The sequence below is a fragment of the Gekko japonicus genome, unplaced genomic scaffold (genome assembly GCF_001447785.1).
Source record: "Gekko japonicus isolate JY-2015 unplaced genomic scaffold, Gekko_japonicus_V1.1 scaffold1295, whole genome shotgun sequence".
NCBI classification, from domain to species: domain Eukaryota; kingdom Metazoa; phylum Chordata; class Lepidosauria; order Squamata; family Gekkonidae; genus Gekko; species Gekko japonicus.
In genome coordinates this window covers 430,721-455,324 of record NW_015168688.1, presented here as the reverse complement: position 1 = coordinate 455,324, position 24,604 = coordinate 430,721, and the positions used below count along the sequence as shown (strand labels likewise).

The 24,604-nt window shown below is 44.5% G+C and overlaps 1 protein-coding gene across 2 annotated transcripts in view; it reads right to left on the bottom strand.

Annotated features, from left to right (window-relative positions):
* Positions 1-60: 60 nt before the first annotated feature.
* The window catches only part of KLHL15 (kelch like family member 15), a 44,910-nt gene continuing 20,366 nt past the window's right edge, over positions 61-24,604 (bottom strand). For both annotated transcript variants that reach the window (XM_015415440.1, XM_015415441.1), the window contains exon 3: positions 61-1,229. In XM_015415440.1, the coding sequence (XP_015270926.1) occupies positions 120-1,229 (1,110 nt within the window). In that variant the 3' untranslated portion in view covers positions 61-119. The remainder of the gene's footprint in view (positions 1,230-24,604) is intronic.

Sequence of the window (24,604 nt, the reverse complement as noted above, 5' to 3'; positions counted from 1 at the left end):
TCTTTCTTTTCTTTATTAAATTAAGAGGTGTATTACACAGGTCAATGTCTTCAGTGGGCCTAAATCTGCTTTCCCTCTTCTCCCCTTCCACCCCACCAGTTTATAGTTTTCTGGATCTTTTAGCTGCAGCGTCTAACGTGTTCCAATACATATTCAGGAAAATGTAGACTACAAACTTGTAAACCATCTAGTTTGCAGGGCATTCTTGGATATTCATCTTCTTTCCATTTATTATCTTCCGGATCAAAAGTGAGAATTGAATCACTGTAGTGACCATTGTAACACAGGCCTCCAAGAACCATTATCTGCTTGTCCAACACAGCTACACCATGGCCACTTCTACCAATTGGCATAGAAGCCAAAATAGTCCACTGATCAAGATCTGGGTCATAAACCTCTGTGGATGGACATCCCTGAGACTCAAAAGAGGCTCTAAGGATTACACAGACACCTCCAAAAACATAAAGTTTGCCGTTATAAGAAATCATTTTGTGAAAACATCTTGCATAATTCATTTTGCATTTGTTTTCCCAGCAGTTAGTGACCACTTGAGTCCTCCTTGTTCGTTGTTCCACAGTCCCTTCTTTACTGGGATCAAACACGCACACCTGCTTAGATGTCGAAGAGGATGTAATTCCACCCGTGATGTACAGCTTGTTCCCAAGAACAGTTCCTTCATGTCCATATTTATTGACTGGATAGGGATCCACAAATTCCCATTTGTCTTCTGTGATATCATATCTCTCTGTTGAATAAAACGTCTCATCCCTTGTCCTCCCAGCCACAGCATAGATGTACCTGCCAATAACTCCAACAGCAAATTCTGAGCGTGGTACAGACATGTCTGCCATTCTCAGCCAGGAGTTTTGTCTTGGATCATATCTGAACACTTTGGAAGAAGCATGAAATTCACCATCTGGACCCAGCTCTTCCCCACCTAATAAGAATACAAAGTTATTAACAATGGCAAGGCAGTCTGGACGTAAAGGTACTTGCGGGCCTTCCAGCTCCCACCAGACCCTTGGTTTGTGCAGGAGGAGGATTTTACTATTTACCATGCTGTGCCCTATCATTCCTCTAAATACTGCAGTTTGGGGTTTGGCAGAACGAATGCGATTTGATTTCATTTCCATCAAAGGCTGCTGGTGAACACAATGGAAATAATTCATAGCTTGTTCCACCTCATGCCGCAATTGCCGGGAGTAACGATAAAATTCCGATGTTTTCACCTAAGGATAGAGCAAAAATATATGTGTGTGTATGTGTATTGACCAAGGAACACAGTGTGGAGAAGAAATCTCTTTCAAACAGTCACGCAATAAAACCTTGGAAAAATAGAAACCGTATTATAACAGATTAAGTACTAGCTGAGGTTCTTCCAAGCCCAGCAGAGCTGGTCAGTCCTCCTTCACAGCCCATCCTCCTCCCTCTGTCCCTATTCTGCTCGCTTTCCCTGACCCATCAATGGAATTCAAATACCGAAACCTACAGATCCCTTTGACATAACAAGAGGACTGTTCAGAATTATTAAATTGATTAGTCAGGGCTTTAGAACTTTTCAAAATCTTAAATTTGCAAAAATAGTTAAATATCAGTGCCTCTTCCATGGGAAATGTTAATGTTTCAAACTGAAATGTGGTATACATAGCTTTCCCATGATTTTACTCTTGTCAAGGGAGTCCTTCAAGCAGATACAGTGTAATTTCAATTCATTTGTAGACTGGTAACAGACCCTCTGATCCCCCAGAGGGCTTCTGTTATTCTTTCAAGTACTATGCCCTTTGGCTACCGTAGTGTGACGTCATAATTAATCCAGCAAATCTTAGGCTGCACAGCTTTGAGGCAACAGTGAATTCTTCAGATCTACATTCAAAGATTCCTGGACAACTTTTGCTGAATTTAGACAGCAAGACTTAAATTGTATCAGCCGCTTTCAAAATATTTTGCTGGTACAGTTCACACTTCCACCAAAAAGTGCCACTTCCTTTCCTACTTATAGAAAATAGATGACGTCAAATCCTACCCTCTGACAAAAAATGTGCTAGACAAGATACCTACATAAAAATCTGTCATGTGGTCACAAATTTAGCACATGTATGTACAGTTAAATGTTAAAAACATGACCCTCAGACTTCTGAAATACCATACTCAGTAACTTATTTTAATACATATGACTAGAATTTCACATGATGTACTGCACTCAACACAAGATCTGGGATTCTGTACTGCATCCTGAAAACCTGCTTTTAACACACACAAAATTTCTATGGATCTAACTGATTTTAATATTGTAGTTCATACACTATTTTTAAGTTTATCTTGAATCAACAAAAGTTGTATGAAAAGTCTAACAAATAGTCAGGAAGGGGCACCAAGAGAAATCGTATCACCACCAAAATAGATGGCTGTCACAATAAGACAATAAGACTAGTCAATCTTTACTTACATCTAGAACAGCTTACATTACCACCCTCACACAAGTTGTAACTAGCAAAAAATACAACTCATAACCTGTTCTATGTAACCAATGAGCTACACTGCAAGTATTCTAAAGCATGGGTATTCCCAAATTAAATTATTTTCTGCATATAATATGAGAAGTCCTCTCATCAGAAATCACAATATAAAGTACTGCTCCGGTGTAAGAAAAAAGACCATAAGGAAGCAGGATGGTTACACCTGAGACAATCATTGCAAAATAAAAATACATCTTTGTTTTGGAGGCTTGTATCAGATGTCCCAGCTAGGCCCATGGTAATAACGAACAACTGTATATTACCTGAAGAACGGGAAAGATATTTTAGGGAAGTATACGTTGATAATGAGATTAGGAAATTGATTATGGTAGTATGATAAATCTTCCAGAATGGCCACCAGTTGAGCCCACTGAGGTGAAAAACCTAATTCAAACACTAAAATCTGGAAAAGCTTCTGGTGTTGATTTAATTCCACTGGAACTAATAAAAAAGCATTCAGAATGGTGGATTCTGGTGTTAGCAGCCTTATTTACAGCAACTGATAGAACAGGGAAAATTCCAAAGGATTGGGGGTGGTGGTTTCCAATTATTGTTCCTATATACAAGAAAGGTAAGGGTGTACCTACAAATTACAGGTACAAAGAATAAATAAATAAACTAATTAGCTTACTTAGTACTCTGAGCAAATGATATGCAAGGCACTTACAGCGGAAAATTAGAGATTGGCTTGAACAAGAGAAGTATATGGCCGAGGAGCAAACAGGTTCTAGAGGAAATTATTCAGCTATAGATCATTGCATGATATTAGAACATCTAGGTGGAGACTTCCGGTTTAATGGTGACCCGCTAGCGGACGCATTCTCCAGACCTCCTGGGGAGGCGATCTGCGCACGGCGGTTCGGAGGGAGGGCGATTGTTCGCACGCACACCCCGGAGCCTTGGTGAAAGGCTCCTAGCCATGGGGCTATTGAGGGGTGGCCTCTTCGCCAGCGCGATGCTGAAGAATTGAGGCGCTCCTCCACCCTGATGGTCCAGCCGTTGGGTGTCCGAATGGAACTAGAGACGCCGACCAGGACAAGTGTTGGAGATCAGGCATTGTAAACGTACTTGTGGCGAGGTCTCCGGACCACCAATGAACAGTTAGTAGAGTTTAACGGAAATAGGTAAAGGTTCCCTTGCTCGAAAGCCAGTCAAATCCGACTCTAGGGTTGCGGTGCTCATCTCCGTTCCAAATCCGAAGAGCCAGCACTGTCTGAAGACGTTTCCATGGTCATGTGGCCGGCATGACTAAACACCAAGGCGCACGGAACGCTGTTACCTTCCCACTGAAGTGGTACCTATTTATCTACTTGCAATTTCTTGCTTTCTAACTGCTAGGTTGGCAGGAGCTGGAACCAGAGACGGGAGCTCACTCCGTCATGCGGCACTCGGGTCTCGAACTGCTGAACTACCGACCTTCCACAGCCTGCAGTTCAGCGTCTTAACCACTTGAGCCACCGCAGCTCCTTAATGGAAATACCAGGATTATAAAAGAAAGCCCCCTGGGATCAGTGAGACTAGTGAGCGGGGGAGGGGGCCCTCCCATACGCATGAGTAAAACAGCGATCTTCCGGGGGGGGTGGAACTATAAGCACTAAAATCTGTTTTGAAGAGCACACGAAAGCGTGAATAAGCACTTGGCTGAATTGCAGAGACTTTAGCAAAACTTTTAAAAAGTAAACAATCCATAAAAATGGTGCTGAGAAAAGCGGAGAAAGAAAGGCAGGCGAAAATGAAACTGACTGGAAGCATGAGCCCCCGACCGGAAGATACCACAGAGTTTTCAAAGTTGCTAGTGGACTCTTTGTGCCCTCTACTGGATCAGATGACGAATATCAATCAAAAGCTGACAGCATTAAACCAGAACTTTGCAGCTCCGCAGCTCTAACTGAATGAAATTACCAAAAAGACGGAGCAAACAGCTGAGAAGGTGAAGGAAATGGATGTCAAATCCAAAAAGGTTATCAAAAGGGTGCAGTTACTGGAAAAGAAGCAAGTTTCTGACGAATATCAGCTCATGCAGCTACAAATGGAAAAAGCCAACCTAGTTCTCCGGTTCCAAGGTGTCCTTGAGGCTAAAGATGAGAATCTGAAACAACTTCTGAGTGATGCGCTTGCCCCAATTGCAGATTTAAAAACGGACTATCTTATAAGTGAAATGGATGTGGATTACAGAGCCTACTCCGTATACATCAAGAAAAATAATCTGCCTGGGGAAATACTGGTAAGATTCTCGAAGAGACATGTGCGGGATCAAATACTGAAAGCAACTTCAGGAGCACCCTTAAAAATTGGAGACAACACCACCAGAATTCTAAAAGATATTCCTTTTGAAATAAGAAAAAAGAGATAGATATATAAGGACTTGATTATGTTCTTGCAAACAAAAAGCATTCCTTACAGGTGGTTGATTCCCGAGGGTGTCCTTTTCAAATTAAAGGATAAAAAAGAAAAAATTGACTCTGTTTCTAAAGCATGTGAGTTTCTGAGACTGCAACTGGGAGATTCAGGAGAGGACGGCAGAGAGGATGAGGACAGCAAACCTAGCAAGGATTCTTATGACGAGGACTCTGCTTCTGAAAAGGGGGCGGCGGCCCCCAAATGCGATTATCAATTGAGAATAAGAAAAGATAAAACAAATAATGACTGAAGAACTCTGAATTGTGCCTTATAAGCTTTCATTATTAATGATGCTTTGGTGACTCTTTCTAAACAGTGTAATCAATCGATATGAAGACTAATATCATAGCTTAATCGACCAAGTTCAATGTGATTTTAGCATTTTTAGACTAACACTGATATAAGCGGTTGAAATGATCTCCTATACTTGGGGTTTTAGTTATTAGTGGTTTTCTTTCCTTTCTCCCTTAGATGTAATTGTCCCCTCCCTTTTTTCATTGTAGTTTGTAGTCTATAGAAAATGCAATAAAAAATCCCCTCCAGGAGGCTAAAAAAAAAAGAAGAAGAACATTTAAGTGCAAAATATTATTCTAAAGCTATGGCGTCACTATATGTAGCATTTGTTGACTTTAAATCAGCATTTGACTCAATTTCAAGAAAGATTCTATGGGATAAACTAAAAGCTTCAACAATGGATGTAGACACCTTTTGTTTCTGATTCAAGCATTATATAAGAGCGCTACATTGCGAGTAAGATGCACCCTACAAGGACATATTACTGCCCCTATTAGAACAGAGAAAGGGGTGAAACAGGGATGCATATTGGCACCATTGCTATTTAACTTTTATGTGAATGATCTTTCTTGCTGGTTGTTTAAATTTATTGGAGCCCCCCCGCCCAAAGTTAGCAAATAAACATACAGCAGTCCTCTTATATGCGGATGATATGTTGCTTCTCTCGAGAACCCCAGTTGGTCCACAGAGAGCACTGCATACATAGGTATTGTCAGCAAAACTGGTTAGAAATTAACTATGCTAAAACAAAAATAATGTATTTTGCAAGCCCAGCAAAGGCTTATACATGGTACATCAATAAGAACAAGATAGAGCAGGTACACTGTTATAAATATTTGGGGGTAATCATTCAGGATAATGGTAAGAAAAGTGCTCTTATAAAGTATGCTTCTGCCAATGCACAAAAGAGTGCTGGAGCAATTAAAATATTATTGGACTAGAGGGGGACGTAATGTGGCAGCAGCTATTAAGCTTTTTGCCATGAAATATCTTATGCAAGTATTATATGCAGCCCATAATAATAGTAATAATATGGAGAGGATCCAGACCAAATTCCTAAGGGCAGTTTTTCAAACTCCATCCAATATATCAAATGCAGCAATTAGAATAGAGACGGGAATGGTGACGGTAGAAGCTAGGATGTGGATAGCAGTTTTTAGATACTTGTTGAAACTAGCCTACAACGAGTATGGGATTGCTCATTTAATTTTAAAAGACAACTTTACTCCACCATGGCTCATTAGGTTGAGAAAGAAACTAGGCTACTATGGACTCTCAGAACAGTATCTATTGTCTATGCAGCTGGATCAAGTGAAGTCAGTGGTAAAACAAAGGATTCTAGGTGATGAAAGACAACACGATCTGAACAGGGTAAAGAGTAATATAACTGATTTGAACACCCTAAATAGGCCTTTATTGATGCCTTATGTCAACAGTTTAGAGAATCTCACTTATAGGAGTGCTTTCACTTTGCTAAGATATGATGCACTGCCTACTGCAATACTGGAAGGCAAATATAAAAAGACACCTTTAGAAGAATGCTTATGTCCATGTGGGGACAGGAGCGTTGAGACATTAATCCACATAATTTTTGACTGTAAAATCTATAAGCAGATTCGGGAGTCCTTGGTAGCACCAGTAATTTCTAGCTTCCAAGGAAAAGATCAAAAAAGTCACCTAAAAAAAAAAGCCCGCTGATAAAAATAGAGATGTCACCTTTAAAATTGCTAAGTATGGTTGCTGGTAATTAAGTTGAAGAAAATATGGATAAATCATACTAGTTAATATTTTAGAGATTGTTTTATATTTTTAATATTTTCGCTTATATAAATGATTTATTTATTTTACAATATTTTGTATTTTACAAATATATTCATTTATAGCAAACTGAAATGTTTGAGCTTGGGTATAAATGTGTTTCATTTGTATTACTGTGTTCTGGTCAACAACCGTAATAATAAATCAATGCAATACTATAGTTTCCTTTCTCTCTTGGTTCTGGAGTTATCATTACACCAGCACCAGTAGGTCGGTGTGCGCATGCTGTAAGGAGTAAGAAGCCTTTGCCTTCCCCCTCCGACAGGAGAAAGAATTATGACCTAAAAGGAGTGTAAATATCCCTACTAAAGTGCAGAAAAACAAGCGGGAGAGTGTCCAAGGCAATAGAGAACCTGAAAACTTGGCAGCGGTTGATGGCAGGAAAATATTTACTGGATTTTCAAGATAAGAAGGTAACACCAGCAGGGATCAGTTAAAATGGCACCACGGTCAAAGCGCTATCTGAACAGATGGCTCAATTCCAAAGCCTAATGTTGGAATCACAAGAGAAGATAAGGACAGCAATTGCAGATGTAAAACAGGAGGTTAAACAAATGAGTATGGAAGTTAAGGGAATCAAAGAACTGGCTACCCAAGCTGATAAAACAGCGAAGGAAAACAAGGAACAAATTAGCCAGCTGAAGAGGCTCAATGCAGAACTTTCAGATAGAAGCCGAAGAGCTAATTTAATCATACACGGAATCCCAGAGGACATAGATTCAAAGCAATCAGAAAAGTGCACAATGAAATGGTTATCAGAGCAAGGAATAAAATTAAATAAGGAACAGATAGAACGCGCACATAGGCTGCAGGGCAAAAGGAGAAGAGGGGAACCACACCCTGTGATAATTAAGTTTGCTAGGGAAAAACTGCAACAACAAATATTCCTTGTTCTGAAGAAAAATAAAGATCTGAAATATAAAGAGAAGAGAATTTATGTAAGGCAAGATTTTTGCCAAGAAACACTGAAACAAAAGAGCCTAATGAAACCGTATGCTGAGAAACTTTTCTATAATAAGATACAGTTCACCTGGGCATACCCAGCCTCCATAGTCATTTTTAGAGATGGGGAGAGATTAATTGCAAGAAACCCAGCAGAAACAGTGAAACTTCTAAAGAAACTAGGAATTGACCCAGGGAATACGGAATCCCAAACGAGGATGGAGGAGACTACAACATTAGAAGGAGGAGGAGGAGGAGGAGAAGAGGAAGCTGCCAGACGTCAGGAAAAACAGCCAAGAAGGCTCTCATAGACACAAGAAAAGGGAAGTATCCATAGGACAAGAGGTCACAATTAAAGGATATAACTAAATATGAAGGAGGGGGGGATGCGCACACCAAAAGGTATAGAGAGGGGGATAAGCTATCTTCCCCATCCACAAGCTCTATACCAGGGACAGGAGAGAGGGGGCGGAGGAGAAGAGGGAAGGGGAATCTTGGGGGGTAGGGAGGGAAGAATAACAAAAGTAAATGCTCAGCCAGGGAATCAGGGAAATTTAAGTGCAAAAGAATATGGATAAGATGTTGAAGGTGCTGACACTGAACGTCAATGGTCTAAGTTCTGATCTCAAAAGGTATAGACTTGCTAGATTCACAAAGCAACAGGATATAGATATTATGTGTTTGCAGGAAACACACAAAGCAAAAAAGGATAACAAACCATTATAGAAGCATATGAAGCTTTAGGTTTGAACCCCCAACCAACTCATTTCACTAGCAGACATAAAACTGCTTCATGTTTGGATCATATAATTTTTAAAAGATCAAATAATTGGGAGTTGAAAAGAATAACAACCCATCCAATATAGATTTCAGACCGTGCCCCGTTAAGCATAGAAATAGATATAAAATGTGAACAGACTAAAAGATTATGGAGATATAATAATATGATTATGGTAAAAGAAAAAGATAAACAATTCATGGAAAACCAGTTAAAACTATATTTTCAGGAAAATAGAGGAACAGTGGCCACGGATATCCTCTGGGATGCAGCCAAAGCAGTAATTAGGGGACAATGTATAATGAAAAAAAAAGAAATTTAAAAAGGTTCTCTAATAGGAGAAGGAAAATCCAAGAATTGGAAATGTTACAAAGAAACCAAGCATAATAGGCCATAATAGGCAAAATTTAATTAAAGAACTCAAAAGGCAATTAGAATCTCTAGACTCCATAGCATTATGGAAAAAACAAACTATGGTAAGGAATGAATTCCAGAGGGCTACAATAAACTCAGCTGGGAGATTGGCAAATTATTTGAAGGGTAGAAAAGATAAGCAAAAGGTATTAGAACAAATGCAAAAATAACACAGAACCCAAAAGAGATTAGAGAAGCCTTTTTAGACTTCTATAAAACTTTATATGGGAAAAAAGATACAGCTGAATTCGAAGGAGCAAATAGGAATAAGGCTAAAAGACTTGAAAAAAGTAAGTTTAGAGAAAGAAATTACAGTTCAAGAAATAGATGAGGTAATAAAGGGTTTGAAAACTGGCAAGTCCCCGGGTTTAGATGGATTTACAACAGAATTTTATAAGGAAATGAAAGGAATATTAATTCCGGAACTACAGATAATGTTTAACACTATATTAAAGGGAGGAAAGGCCGCTAATACCTGGAGGACAGTGGAAATAACTTTAATATTGAAACCCCAGAAAGATCCTCAAGAAGTGGGTTCATATAGACCAATAAGTTTATTAAATCAGGATTACAAAATTTTCTCTAAAATAATGGCAAACAGACTTAAAACCGTAATCCCTCACATAATAAAAGAAGATCAGTATGGGTTTGTGAAAGGTAGAAGTATAGCACATCCTATAAGAAATATATTAGGGCTCTTTTTGTAGCAGGTACTAATTTGCATATTAAGCGAAACACCCCTAATGTAGCCAATCCTCCAAGAGCTTACAGTAGCTCCTGTATGAAGAGCTCTGTAAACTCTTGGAGGATTGGCTACATTAGGGGTGTGAGGCCTAATATGCAAAGGAGTTCCTGCTACAAAAAGAGCCCTGAGAAAAATAGGACTACTTAAATTGGATGTATATAAAGTGTTTGACACATTGTCCCATGAATTTCTGTGGGCCATTATGTCGAAATATGAGATAGGCCAATCATTTATAAAAACAATTCAGGAAATTTATAGAGATGGTACAGCGGTAGTCAAGGTGAATAATGAACACACTGAACAATTCTCAATCTCAAGGGGAGTAAGACAGGGATGTCCTCTCTCACCAGCCTTATTCATAATGGCAATGGAACAACTGGCCAAAAGAATTAGAAACTCAGGCAGAATAGAAGGATGGAGGACTGGGTAAAGAAGAGATGAAAATTAACCTATTTGCAGATGACATAATTATAATTATGTCCAACCCTAAAGAGGGAATTAAAGAATTGAAAGTTATATTAGAAGATTTTGAAGCGTTATCAGGATTAAGAATTAATATAGGGAAATCAGAAATAGTGTATTCTAATGTTAATTTGGAGGAAAGGAAGGAAATTAATAAATTAACCAAAATAGGAATGGGGGCTAAGAAAATGTTAAAATACCCAAAATGAAACAATGGAACGATGTTAATGTACACTTAAACTAGGAAATAAAAATTATTATATTAAAAAAAAACTACACCAGCACCAGTATTTCTGCCAAGCAATCATGGCTTGCACCAAACCTCAACTTGCAACCAAAGTATAAAACAAACTGAGGTCTGTAGGTTTGTACCAAATATGGTTAATGAAAACCCTGATGCAGACATAATGATGCTCACAAGTTAGCTGTGAAACTGAAAAAGAGGAGGAAAGTGCAGCATTCTTCATTTAATGAGACAGTTTTTGTGCCTCCCTTGACCCACAGTCCCTCCCTTGACCCAATCACCTGTTGGGGGAAATTCAGCCCACTCTCCAATAACCAGGCCTGTCAAACCTAATTACACTGACTACTGATATAAGATACATACACTGACCCACTCTGGCAGGAATAACTGTGCACAGTTTTAGGTGACATATGTGGGGGGTTTCATCCCAGGTAACAATCCAGCTGTGCATGTGGGATGCAATCTGGAAAGTAATTATTGCATGAAATTAACTTCCATAATTCATCACTCTTGCTAGATTGGGGGTCTATGCTACATGCAGAACATGAAATCAAAACAAAGTAAACCAAGGTCAGCATACATGCATAGTCTCTTACTGAAGCCACACATGACTATGTTCAGAAACCCCCCCACACACTTCTGTATGTACTGGCCTCCTGCTCCTAGAGGTCACCACAAGCAATTACTAAGAGAATTTCCGGGCTTTTCTTATCTCTTTGCAATTCATCACATAACTCACTATTGCCCCACATAATCCAAACTTCTTGCACCTTCTGGCTGCAGTCTCTAATCTCATTTTGTTTTTAAATCTCACACAGATGCAACATCTGTGTTCCCCCGACAGCATTCAGGAGACAACATATACTGTCCAGGCACACAAAAATATTCTGAAGAAGAAGAAAATATCTAGAAGCTGAACCCAAATGCTATTAGAAGTTGGGACTATAATGGAAGCAGCAAGTACTAAGAGAGAAACAGCAGTGCAAAATAGTAAATGAGTGTCCTCCAGAAAATGCCTAGATTGGACCCCTCTCCTTTGGTAGACCACCACATGCATGGAAATGTTTTTACATATTGGGACCTCATTAAAAGACCAATATGTGAGCTGATGCCAAAACGCCTCTGTTTTTGGATACAAAAAAACCCCAAGACAATATCTTTGGAAAATGAAAATAAAGATGAGAAAAGGGAGGAAAGTATCTAACACAAACAATGAGCAAGGCTACCAACAACAACAACAACAACAAAGCAGAGTGTCATGTGTGAAAATAAAAAGGAACATCAAATAAAATGTTTGTAACCAGTGACTACAGTACACAATGGTCAGAATTCAAACACATTTATTCAGTAAAAATTTCAAGAAATATGGCATTAGAGTTAGGTGGTATAAAATGTATTTGTCACCCTTAGTTATTAAACTTGGTTTTTAAAACCTTTTGTTATTTCATTCTATGAGTACATAGCACAGAAGTCTCAATTTGAGAAATGTGTTTTTAAGCAGACGTACTATTAAGATTACCTTTGAGAGCCCATTTTTAAAATCTACTTTTTAAGCTCTACCACAAAAAAGTTTTTCCAAATTCATAACTTTATGAATAAGTACAGTAATTTAAGCATTTTGCAACTTATCTAAAACAGACTAGAAGCTGCCTTTGCTTCACTGGTTTGCCTTGTCAATAACTTGACTCTGTACTGACAAAATCTCCCACCTTGCCCTCTCCTAAGAACCCGCTCCTCTTGTGGAATGTCTTCTGTCCAGTACCCTGTCCCCTCACAAAGGGCAACATCCCCAAACCTCAGCACAATCTAAGAAAGAAGGCAGAGGAGAAACAAACCTCTTACTGGTACCACTCAAGCAAAATAGGTTCTCCATTTCACATCTTCCCTTTTGTGACAGAAGAAAAAAGACAGAGAAAAATAAGACCTATGATCGAAGTTTAGCATCTTCCTCACCGTCTTTTTTCTCCTGTAAAGAAAATATTGGACAGAGAGGAGCTGGGATGCAACCAAAGTTCCCTGCAAGATCAGACACTTTTCATTTGCCTTAAAGTGTTGACATCATAGGGGCAGAGTGTAAAGTATGTGAACAGCAGTTTTTAAAAAATCAAGGAATCAAATACTCCAATTACTGTCCAGTACACTTTCATTCATAATGTTCTATTTCATATCAGGAATTTAAAATACTATAGGATATGACGGTAGGGATGGGCACAAACCTTGTCACAAACCTAATTTTGTCATGAACATGGCTGATTCATGAGATCACATCTCCCACGAACTGCTCACAAACCACCGTGTTTTTCACTGGGGTTTGTGAGGTTCATGGCAGCGGTTTGTGAGCCAGACACACTAACGCTGATGAATTGTCAAAACAACCGGAAGGTGGGGGGTGGACTTCTGCAGCCCTTCTGCAACTCTGGAAACACATATAGTGGCCCTCCAAAGCTTGACAGGCAGCTCTGGCTGCCAACAAGAGAGCTCCCATTCTGGTCTGTGGGAGCGGAATGGATATATACCCCCAAGCTCACACACCGCTCTTTTTACTTGGCAGCAGGCAGAATGGGAGTTAACTGTTAGTGGCAGAGAGGGAAGGAGTACTATGAACAATGTTGGTGCTTCATGGCTCTCTGAGGCATCTATTCCCCTCCTACAGCCAGGCAGAGGGGCTCAGCCAGTGGGTTCCTTGGCTGAGGACCCCCCCAAAAAACCCCTCCCCTTTAGTGGGATTTTTGCATACCTGTCCCAGGCTGGGGCAGAGTCTGGTGGGCTTGGGGTCCTTAGCCACCACCTGTCCCTCTGCTACAGCCAGGCAGAGGGGCTCAGCCTTGGCTGAGGACTGATCCTCCCACCTAATTGTCAACACCCCTCTGTGCCATAAGGATGAGAGTGGGGGACAGTGGGGGACAGGGGTGCTTGTTGCAAGGGGAAGAAGTCCACCCCACTGTCCCACAGGCCCCATCCCTGTGGAAAAGGCCTGTCCTGCCACCCCACTGGGGTGTCACCGGGGTCTCAGAGCCCCTTTTGTCCAATGTGTTCTTGGGGATGCACCTGGAGGCAGAAGAGCTATTAGCGCTGCCAAAACCAGAGCAGTTGCTAAAACTATTTGCGGAAGAGGAATCTGAGAGTGGTAAATTAGGGGTGGGTGAGGAGACATCCAGCCCCTCCACATCCCAACTCCTTGGGGCTGCTCCTGTCTTGCATCCAGCCCTTCGTCAGTCCTCTCAGCCCAACACCACACCACAGTGGCTAAGCCTCTGGCTTGCCCCAACTCTGAGTCCCCATTTTCAGGCCACACTTGGGGAGCATTTCCAGACCCTCCCCAATGACCCCTGTGTGGCAAAGTGCCTGGTGTGCAATCTCCAGATCCAGAGGGACACTTATCACCCTCCACCAGCACCTGAAAAGGGCGCACCCAAGTCTGTTGCCTCCAAAGCAAAGAATGGCACCCAGCAGAGGGAAGAAGAGGCCCACTTTGTCTCAGTGGGGAGCAAGGAGACAGGAGTCTCCTCCAAGGAAAAAGACTCACACTGAGGGTGCTGTGGGTGGGAGTGGAACCTCCAGCCACAGGCAGGCCACCCTCAGGGAGGTCAAGCAAAAGGAGTAGGGGGAAGACCCAGGAGACTCACTCATCTCGTCAGTGAGATGGTTGCCGTGAATGTCCATCACGGAGGATGTGGCTACTGCGCTACATTGCTCCATGGTATTACATCCCCTCACAAAGGATCCTGAGCTGGCAAGTCTTGCCCTCCATGTACCACTCTGCAGTGGCGATGGTCAAGGCCAAGCTGTCCAGAGTGCAAGAGCGAACTGTGCACTTCACGACAGACCTGTGGAGCAGCCAGCAGCATGGCTACCTCTCCCTTACCTGCTACTGGTGGCAACTGGAGGACCTCTGGACTGCTGGGGCAAGGGTGGTGCAAGACCAGGACCCTGGGAGGAGGGGGCAGTCCTGCCGCCAGGCTACAAAGTGGTTCTGCTCCATGCACAGGGGATGAATACAGACCACACGGTGAAGAACATTGCCATCATGATCCAAGCTAGCCCGAGTGATTGGGTGGGCATGGGTGACAACAGCCATGGCTACATGGTCATGGACACTGGCGCTGACATGCTGGCGGTGGTGAAGGCTGGGCCCCTCAAGGGCACCATCTGCCTGGCGCACACCCTACACCTGGTGGTGAGGGATGCTTTTGGGCTGGTGAGCAGTGTCAAGCCCACTTGGAAAGTGGCCACACTGGGGATGTGCTCCTTGTTGGAGACCTGCCAGCACCTGGCTGCCCACTTCTCTCACATCAAGTCTGCCTACCAGCTACACGAGTCGGGGGAAGGGGAGGAGCCTGAACACTGGCTCATACAGGACATGCCCACCTGCTGGAACTCCACCTATGCAATGATTGTGCATCTGGTGGAGCAGAAGAGTTATCTCCTCTATGCCCATCCTGCATGGGGGGACAGCAGCTCAGCATAAGCTCAAATGACTAACTGACACTCTCCCAAATGGTGCAAGTCCTGAAGCCATTCCAGGACATCACCAGTGTCCTCTGCTCCCATATGGCCAGCCTGGGGCAAGCCATCCCCCTGATCCAGAGGCTGAACCAGGCGTTGGCCTCCACACTGGAGCAGGGGGCAGCTCTTCTCCCGAGGGCCAGGGCTTTGGCAGAGAGGTTGTGGGTGGGCGTAGCCACCTGGTTGCATCCTCTGTGCAAGAAGGGGGAGTACAAAATGGGTTGCATTTGTGACCCCCGTCTAAAGGATAGCATCGGTCTCTGTAATGCGGAGTTCCCACAATGGAGGCAGGACTTCTGCAGAGGAATGCAGAGGCTGCAGGCCAACCAATGTAGCCAGAGGGAACGGGGAATGGAATGGGGGGGCAGGGGGAGAGGAGGAGCAACCCAGCACCTCAGCCCCCAAAAGCCCAACCAGGAAGGATCCCCAGTACTGATCCTCAGTGGTGACTTGGGAGTTCAGCATCAGCAAGGCCACTTCTTCATCCTAGTCAAGGCCAAGCATGCCCCAGCAGAGGACTCGGCGGAGGTGATGGTGAGGGAGTACCTTGCCGAGCCTGCTGACTCCAATCCCCTGGAGTACTGGTCACACAAGACTGCCATCTGGCCTGACCTGTCCTGTGTGGCCATGAGCCTCATCTCCTGCCCCCCCACCAGTGTCCAGAGTGAGCGGGTGTTCACCCACCTGGGAGACATCCTCAGCCCCCATTGCTCATGCCTGGACCTGGCCCTGGTGGATGAGTTGGTCTTCCTCAAGGTCAACCTCCCCCTGCTAGGGTACCCCTCTCTGGACCTTGGGGAGTCAGGACCCATCTCTCCTCCTCACCCAGTCCTCTATGAGTCCTCTGGTATGCGGCCTGCAGATTGCGCTCTTGGCACTTGTGTGGGAGGATGGCTGCCTCTGCCAGGGGTGGGTGGTGGGGTGGGTGGTGGGGTGGGGCTTTCTGCACAACACAAGCAGCATCCACCACATAATGTAACACCTACCTCATACCTAGAGTACCCACATTCACCTCACAGCACAACCTACCTCATTAAGCAACATCCAGCTGATGGCATAACATGGTGTCCTTCTGTTCACACTGACCAGCGGGACTTAGCTACTCAGCTCCTTGGCTGAGGACCCCCACACACACCCCACATTGGGATTTGTGAACACTTCTCCCTGGCTGGGGTTGTGTTTGGTGTTTACTTAGAGCAGAGGGGCTCCTCCTAAGCATTTGCGTCCCCCTCAGAATCAGCGCTTCCAGCCTCCCGTCAATGCACGCTTCCTCCTATGCCTTTGTGTTCCCCCTAAGAATTGTCGCTTCTAGCCTCGCCCCATCTCTTCACCATATCTGTCCCCCCAAGAATTGTTGCTTTCAGCCTCCCCATCAATGCACGCTTCCTCCTACGCCTGTGTACCCCCAAGAATTGCTGCTTCCAGCCTCTCCATGTCAATGCACGCCTCCTCCTATGCTTTTCCAGCCCCCTTAGAATTGTCGCTTCTAGCCTCCCCTCATCCACACACCTTTTCACCATATCTGTCCCCCCAAGAATTGTCACTTCCAGCCTCTGCTGTCAATGCACGCCTTCTCCTATGCCTTTGCATCCCCCTCAGAATTCACTTCCAGCCTCCCCTGTCCACACACACACCTCTCCACCATATCTGTTCCCCCAAGCGTCTCCCCAAAAATTGTTGCTTCCAACCTCTCGTCAATGCATGCCTCCTCCTATGCCATTATGTCCCCCTTAGAACTGTCGCTTCCAGACTCCCCCCATCCACACCTCTTCTTCATATCTGTCCCCCCCAGAATTATCACTTTCAGCCTCCCCCATCAATGCACACCTCCTCCTATACCTTTGCATCCCCCCAAGAATTGTCACTTCTAGCCTCCCTCCATCTACACACATCTCTTCACCATATCCTTACCCCCAAGAATTGTCCCTTTCATCCTCATGTCCACACTTGCCTTCTCATGATTTCTTTCCCCCATGAAATTGTTGCTTCCAGCCTCACCCCACTCACGTCTGCCTCCTCATGACTTGTGTCCCACCTAGAATCGGTGCTTCAAGCCTCCTGTCACCCACCCTGTTGGGAAAATTGATTCTGGTTGTGGCCAACCACTTTCATTCAGGGCTATTGTTAAAAGGCCTTTCTCATTTCCAGCCTACCCTGTTGGGGAGATAGGATTCTGGCTGTGTGTCATGGGCTGGGGTGCCAGTCAAAGGGAGTCCAGAACAGGCCAAGGTCAGGAGCCAAGAAGACAGTGCAAAGTCCAAAGCCAAGCTGGGGTCAGGAGCAGTGTTCCCCCTAAGCTGAGTTAGTGTGAGCTAGCTCAGAGTTTTTTAGCCACCGGCTCACACATTTTTCTCTCAGCTCAGGAAGGATGGCTCCAGAGCAAACTAGTTTATGCCAAATTGCTCACACAACTTTAATGCCAGTGGCTCACGAAGTAGAATTTTTGCTCACAGGACTCCACAGCTTAGAGGGAGCATTGGTCAGGAACCAAAAACAGAGCCAAGTCCAAAATCAATAACCAGAAGTGTAGTCCCAAAGCCAAGCCAGAGCCAGGAAGACAGAGCCAAGTCCAAAGCCAGGAGGTCTGAAGGTCTAGGTGCAAGAGCTGAACCGAAGTGGATGGAAGCAGCACAAAGCTGACTCGTTGCTTCCATGAAGAGTACTGCCCAAAGTGTGAGTTAAATGCTGCTTCCATTAGCCAGCTGCACAATCGCCTAGGCTCCTGTTAGAACTCTGGGCTGGCCGAACATTTTCCCTGTAGCCTGGACTCTTGTCACCTGGTTGCTAAGTTTTGCTGCAATCGCTCCCTTAAACGAGTCACATGCGGGGGTGAGTCAGGAGGACTTTCAGCTTGCAGTTCTTCCCCCTTATCTGGGCCAGGTATGAAGACTGCTGTTACAGGCAACTGCCAGCTATCCTCTGCTGCTTCAGAGGGGCCAGCTGTGGTTTCTGCAAGCTCTTCCTCATCCACGTCCATGACACTGTGGTTGCTCTCCCCCAGGGCTGTGTTTCTACATTAAAAGGCTTTTCTCCTTTGCACTCAAGGGCCACTCCACCACACTCCCCCTCACTGGGATTTGCGAACACCTCCTCCTTAGCATTTGTGTCCCCCTAAGAAATATAACTTCCAGCCTCCCCTCATCCACATCTGCCAACTCATGATTTTGTCCCCCCCCCAAGAATCAGCACTTCCAGCCTCCCCCATTCACATCTGCCTCCTCATGAGTTGTGTTCCCCCAAGAATCGGTGCTTCCATCCTCCTCATCCACATACGTCTCTTCACCATATCTGTCCCCCCAAAAATAATCAATTCCAGCCTCCCCCATCCACATCTGCCTCCTCACGAGTTGTGTCCCACCAAGAATTGTTGCTTCCAGCCTCCCCATCCATGTTTGCTTCCTCATGAGTTGTGTCCTACCAAGAACCAAGATCTACCTCATAGCGCAATGCCCACCTCACAAACCAAGATCTACCTCATAGCACAACACCTACCACAAGACCCAAGATCTACCTCATAGCACAACACCTAGCTCATGGACCAACATCCATCTACACAAACCTCTACCTTGTCAAACATCCACCCATACAAGCGAGCTCGTTTGACTGCACCCAAGGTTTCCCCATCTACAGCAACAATGGGCAGTTGACTGCCTCCTGGGCCCGAGGGGAAGGGTTGACCACACCCAGAATCTATGTTCCCAATGAGGAGGCGGGCAGGTGATCACCTCCCAGGCATGAGGGGAAGGGGTGATCACCCCCAAAATCCATGTCCCCAGTGAGGAAGTGGGTGGGTGACTGCTTCCCAAGCCAGAGGAGAAGGGTTGGCCACCCCCAGAATCCATCTTCACAATTGGGTGACCACCTCCCAGGCCCAAGGTGTATGGCAGGCCACCCCCCAAAAACCCAGTCACCAGGGGAAGGCAGGCTGGTGACTGCCTTCCAGGCCCAAGGAGGAGGGTCAGCTGTGTTTCCCCAGAGAGCACTTTCCTGAGTTCACCTGCTTTGGAGGGGCTGCTACTCACTCCCCCCACAGCCAATCCTCACGAAATGTGGAAGGCAGGATGAGGGGCAGCCCAGGGAGATCCTCTATGAAGCTGATGCCTCTAACTTGCAGGGGGTCTGTTTGACACTCTCCTGAAATAGTGGCCATGATTTTCCCAGACAGCACTTTCCTGGGGGCACCTGCTTTGGGGGGGTGCTACTCAACCCCGCCCCCAAGTCAATCTTCATGAAATGTGGCGAGCCGGAAGAAGGGCAGCCTGGGGAGCTCCTCTGCAAGTTTGATACCTCTAGCTTGCAGGGAGTCCGTAAGACACACTCCTGAACCTGCGGCTGTGATTTCCCCAGACAGCACTTTCCTGGGAGCACCTGCTTTGGGGCTGTAATTCGGCCCCCAAAATCCAATCTTCAACATACTTGGTGGGCAGGTAAAAAAGAGTCAGCTGGAGACTCACTGTATGTTTGTAATCTCTAGCCCACAGAAGGGCCATTCTACCATGCCACAAACCTTTTCTTTTAAAAAATTATATAAGATTTGCACAACTATTTAATTTAACAAAAAATCAATTTTTAATTTCACTAACAACAGGTAGTGCTGCCTTGTCAGTTTACGCTCTGCATTTGTTCATAAGGACAGCCAAAATTGGGTACTATTTAGAGGGTCAGTTTAGGACCCTGTATTTATTTTAGGTGGATCCTGTATTTAAATCCCCACTCTATGAAGAAACTTACCAATAGTGCAATCCTTTGCAGAGATCAGTGGACTTCAAAGGGTATAACAACGTTTAGGATTGCACTGTTAGTGATTTTGAGCCCATCATCTTCTCTCAGCCCAACCAACCTCACAGGGTTGTTTAGAGGGAGAAGGAGGGTGAGAACCAGACACGTGGGGCCAGGAATTTTTCTACTGCTTTATTTTTTGGTTGAAAATTTTCCATTTCTAAAGATTCATCATTTCATAAAACTAACAAGCTGGGCAGTTTCAACGTTGTAATTAATGCTTTTCAGGTGATTATCCCTAGAAATTGTGTGAGCAAGTACATGGGTATTTCTTTTATTTGTAAAGTGAGAATATAAAACCATAAATACACACAGTAATTCAGATTATTAAAAATTAGCATGACTGGCTATAGCAGACAAAACAAAACCAATGCTAAAATTCTTGTTTATGTGTGAGTCTCATCTCACATGGTAAAAGGGAAATCATAACCACCAATCTGATACAGAACTACCGAGTAATCCACAGATAATGAAAATTGAAGATCCTCAGTGACCTTCACGGAAGAGAGTTAAATTCTGTTGGAACAGATAAGTGGACAACCATGGCCATGGTATGTCATGTCTAGGTCTTTGGAGTGTGCCAAAATTAGAGCATTAACAATTTTAGCACACTCAGGATTTTTAGTGAACTAATGTAAAGGAAGCACATTATACTATTTTTTCCAATTATTATTCCAATAAAAGTAATTTCCACACAGAACTTCTACTTTGTTTGAATATTTAAACTACACTTGATTTACTAGACTCTGAGAAAGGGCAGGTAAGGAAGCTGCTGCTGGAGTGGTATTTTTGGCACCTGGTATTTTTGGCCACTGTGTGACAGAGTGTTGGACTGGATGGACCAACACTGGCTTCTCTTATGTTCTTATGAGTGATGAGTGTTTTATTATTTGCCTTTCCTTAACTGCTGAGAAGTAGCTGAGGTTACTGTGGGAGGACAGTGTTTGAGGGTGTGCAAAGTCTGTTGGAGAGTGGTGCTTGTTTGAGGAAGTGTGGTTTCTGTTTGTCTCTTTTGCCTGGGTGTAACTGATTGCAGCTTTTAGCAGTTTTGCCTTGGGCTGACTGCTGGCCCCACCCTCTACCGGGTGACCCTTTAATTATATAAGGCTCCTCCTTGCCAGAGGCACGAGCCAAAGAGCTCTTGCCCTGTGGCTCTTAGCCTGGGACCCCATAAGTAGTTAAGAAAATTGTACATTGTTGTTCTTGTTCCCCCTTTTGGCTCAGGTAGCCATTTGGTCAGTTCTTTAAGTTTCAGGGTACATCAGCACACCAAGGTATTTCTAGATTAAAGAATTCTCTTGGGGAAGAGATGATGAATGCTCATGGACCATTTCCAGTCACCTGTTGGGAGTGTGCCATGTTTGTCTTCCTCCCTGAGAACAAGACGGACTACACTTGTCAGAAGTGTAAGTTGATAGGACTCTTAGAGGAGAAAGTTTGAAGCCTCGAGAAAAAAATTACTACTCTCCATGAGATCAAGGAAGGGGAGGAGATCATTAATAGAAGCTTTGATGTCCTGCATAGGGAAGGAGAGACCAGTCAAAGCAACAACAGTGTGGTTGACTGCCCTAACAAGACTCCTCAGACCACTACAGCAAGACCCCAAAGGCGTCGAGCAAGACAGAACTCCGTGCCATTAGAACTAAGGACTAAAGACGGAAACACTGCTTGTGGAAGTATCACAAACACAAGGTAAACAGTGGGAGAAGGACAGGGAGATACAAAGAAATGGCACTGGAAGGAAAAGGAAGGTATTGGTCATAGGTGACTCCCTGCTGAGGGGTATGGAATGTCATGTGTCCAGGCCTGACCCCCGACCCAAAAAGTGCATTGCTTGCCAGGGGTGAAAATGAAAGATATTACAGAGAAGATCCCTAAACTCATCAAACCTACAGAGCATTCCCATTTGTGATGGTCCATGTGGGAACTAATGACACGGCCGTGAACAACATCAAAAACATTAAGGCTGACGATGAAGCTCTTGGGAGGAAATTGAAGGGAATGGAAGCACAAGTGGTGTTCTCTTCAATTCTTCCTGTCATAGGAAAGGGAATACGACAGGAACAGATGATAATGGAGGTGAACCACTGGCTGCGTTGGTGGTGCTGGCAGGAATGATTTGGATTATGGGACTACGGGCTATGTCTTCTGGACGACTTCACCTGTCAAGGTCAGAGAATAATGTGTTTGGCAGGAACCTGGAGAGATTGATCAAGAGGGCTTTAAGCTGACACCACAAGGGGAATGAGATGACCAACACAGGGATTTAAATAAAGGGGAGTAAACAACAAAGGCCCACCTGGGAGGGCCAGGTCTAATGGAGCCAAAGGTGCGGGGCTTTAGGTGTCTATGTACCAATGCTCAAAGCTTGGGTAATAAGAAGGAAGAGCTTGAGCTTCTAATGCAGACAGAGGGATACGATTTAGTAGGCATTACAGAGACTTGGTGGGATGATTCCCATAACTGGAATGTAGTAGTGGGTGGATACAAGTTGTTCAAGAAAAACCGAAAGGGTTGAAGAGGAGGTAGAGTGGCACTGTATGTGAAGAGAGGGTTTGTCAGGAAATACTGCAGGAGGAGAGAGACAGCCCAGTGGAAAGTATATGGGTGAGGATATGGGAAGGAAGGACAAACAGTATTGTGGTTGGAGTCTGCTACAGACCTCCTGACTAGGATGAAGAGGTGGATGCTGCCCTCACTGAAAAGCTTGACAGGGTATCCAAACAATATGACCCGGTAGTTATGGGTGACTTCAACATCCCTGATGTGTGCTGGGAGACAAACTCTGCAAAGTGTCCACAGTCACACAACTTCCTGACCTGTCTGGATGACAACTTCCTTCATCAAATGGTGGAGGAAGCTACGAGGGGCTCAGCCATACTTGACTTAATATTGACCAACAGGCAAGAGATGATAGATGGGGTGAAGGTGGTGGGGACCTTAGGAGGAAGTGACCATGTCCTGCTAGAACTCCTTTTACTTTGGAGCACCAAGGAAGTTCATAACCACACATGTAAGTTATATTTCAGTAAGGCAGACTTTAATTAACTCAGAGGTATGATGAGAATCATTCCATGGGCAAGACTGCTAGAAAGGAAAGGAGCAAGTGAAGGTTGGGCTCTCCTAAAACAAAAGCTCTTGCAAGCTCAAGCTGTCGCTATTCCAACAAAAAGTAAACATGGTAGGGGATCCAAGAAGCCAATGTGGATGAGCAGAGAACTACGTGATATGCTAAGGGAGAAAAAGTAAATGGTCAAGAAATGAAGGCAAGGGTGCACCTCTAAAGAAGAGTATCCGCGGGTTGCTAGGCACTGTAGGTCAGCCATCAGAGAACCCAAAGCTCCCAGTGAGCTAAAGCTAGTCAAGGAGGCTCGCTACAACAAGAAACTCTTCTTCAGATACGTGAGAAGCAAACGCAAGATAAAAGAGGCGATCGGCCCACTGTTGGGTGAAAATGGAGAAACTCTGAACGTAAGAGAGAAAGCAGAAAGGCTCAGTGCCTATTTTGCCTCAGTTTTTCCCCTGAAGAAGAGAACAGGCTTTTCTGGAGATGGTAGTAGGCAAGTCACAGAATCTAGGCTGCTGGCTGACATGGACAGAGAGGCTGTTGAGAAGCACCTGGATGCATTGAATGAGTACAAATCCCCAGGGCCAGATGGTACGCATCTGAGTGCTCAAAGAACTTTCTAGAGATCTTTAGGGAGCCTTTGGCCATCATCTTCCAGACTTCTTGGAGGATGGGAGACATGTCACAAGACTGGAGGAGGGCATATGTTATCCCAATTTTCAAAAAAGGGAGGAGGGATAACCCAGGAAACTACAGGCCAGTCAATTTGACCTCTGTCCCAGGGATGATACCTGGGATCAACATGCGAGCATCTAAAGGACAACTTGGTGATCCAGGGAAGTCAGCACAGATTTGTCCCCAACAGGTCCTGCAAGACCAACTTCATTTCCTTCTTTGATCGAGTGACGAGTTAACTGGATCGAGGGAAAGCTTGTTTACTTGGATTTCAGTAAAGCTTTTGACAGGGTTCCCCAAGATGTTCTGATGGGTAAACTAATGGACTGTGGACTGGACTGTAGGATAATTAGGTGGATAGGGAACTGATTGGAGAACTGCACTCAGAGAGAAGTTATCAATGGCATTTCATCTGAATGGAGGGAGGTATCCAGTGGGGTGCCACAGGGCTTGGTTCTGGGCTTGGTACTTTTCAGTATTTTTATAAATGATCTGGATGAGGGTGTGAAGGGGCTACTCATAAAATTTGCAGATGACACTAAATTTGGAGCAGCAGAAGATAAGAGATAGAATTCAAAAAGATCTGAACATGCTGGAAAAGTACAAGTCGGCCCTGCCCCCCCCCCCCGCGTCTGGGAGAGCGCTGAGGCTTCTTAGCCTCCAAATCACAACTTTAATGCCAGCAGCTCAGGAAGGCAGGCTCCAGAGGAAAGTGATTGATGCAGCAGAGAAATCGCTCCCTGCTCTCCCGGGCTGGTTTTCCCGCGCTGCAAAGAATGCCCCCCCCCCGCCGCGTCTGGGAGAGCGCTGAGGCTTCTTAGCCTCCAACTCACAACTGTAATGCCAGCAGCTCAGGAAGGCAGGCTCCAGAGCAAAGTGATTGATGCAGCAGACAAATCGCTCCCTGCTCTCCCCAGCTGGTTTTCCCGCGCTGCTATCATCCGTCCTGTCGCAGCTGCACCTC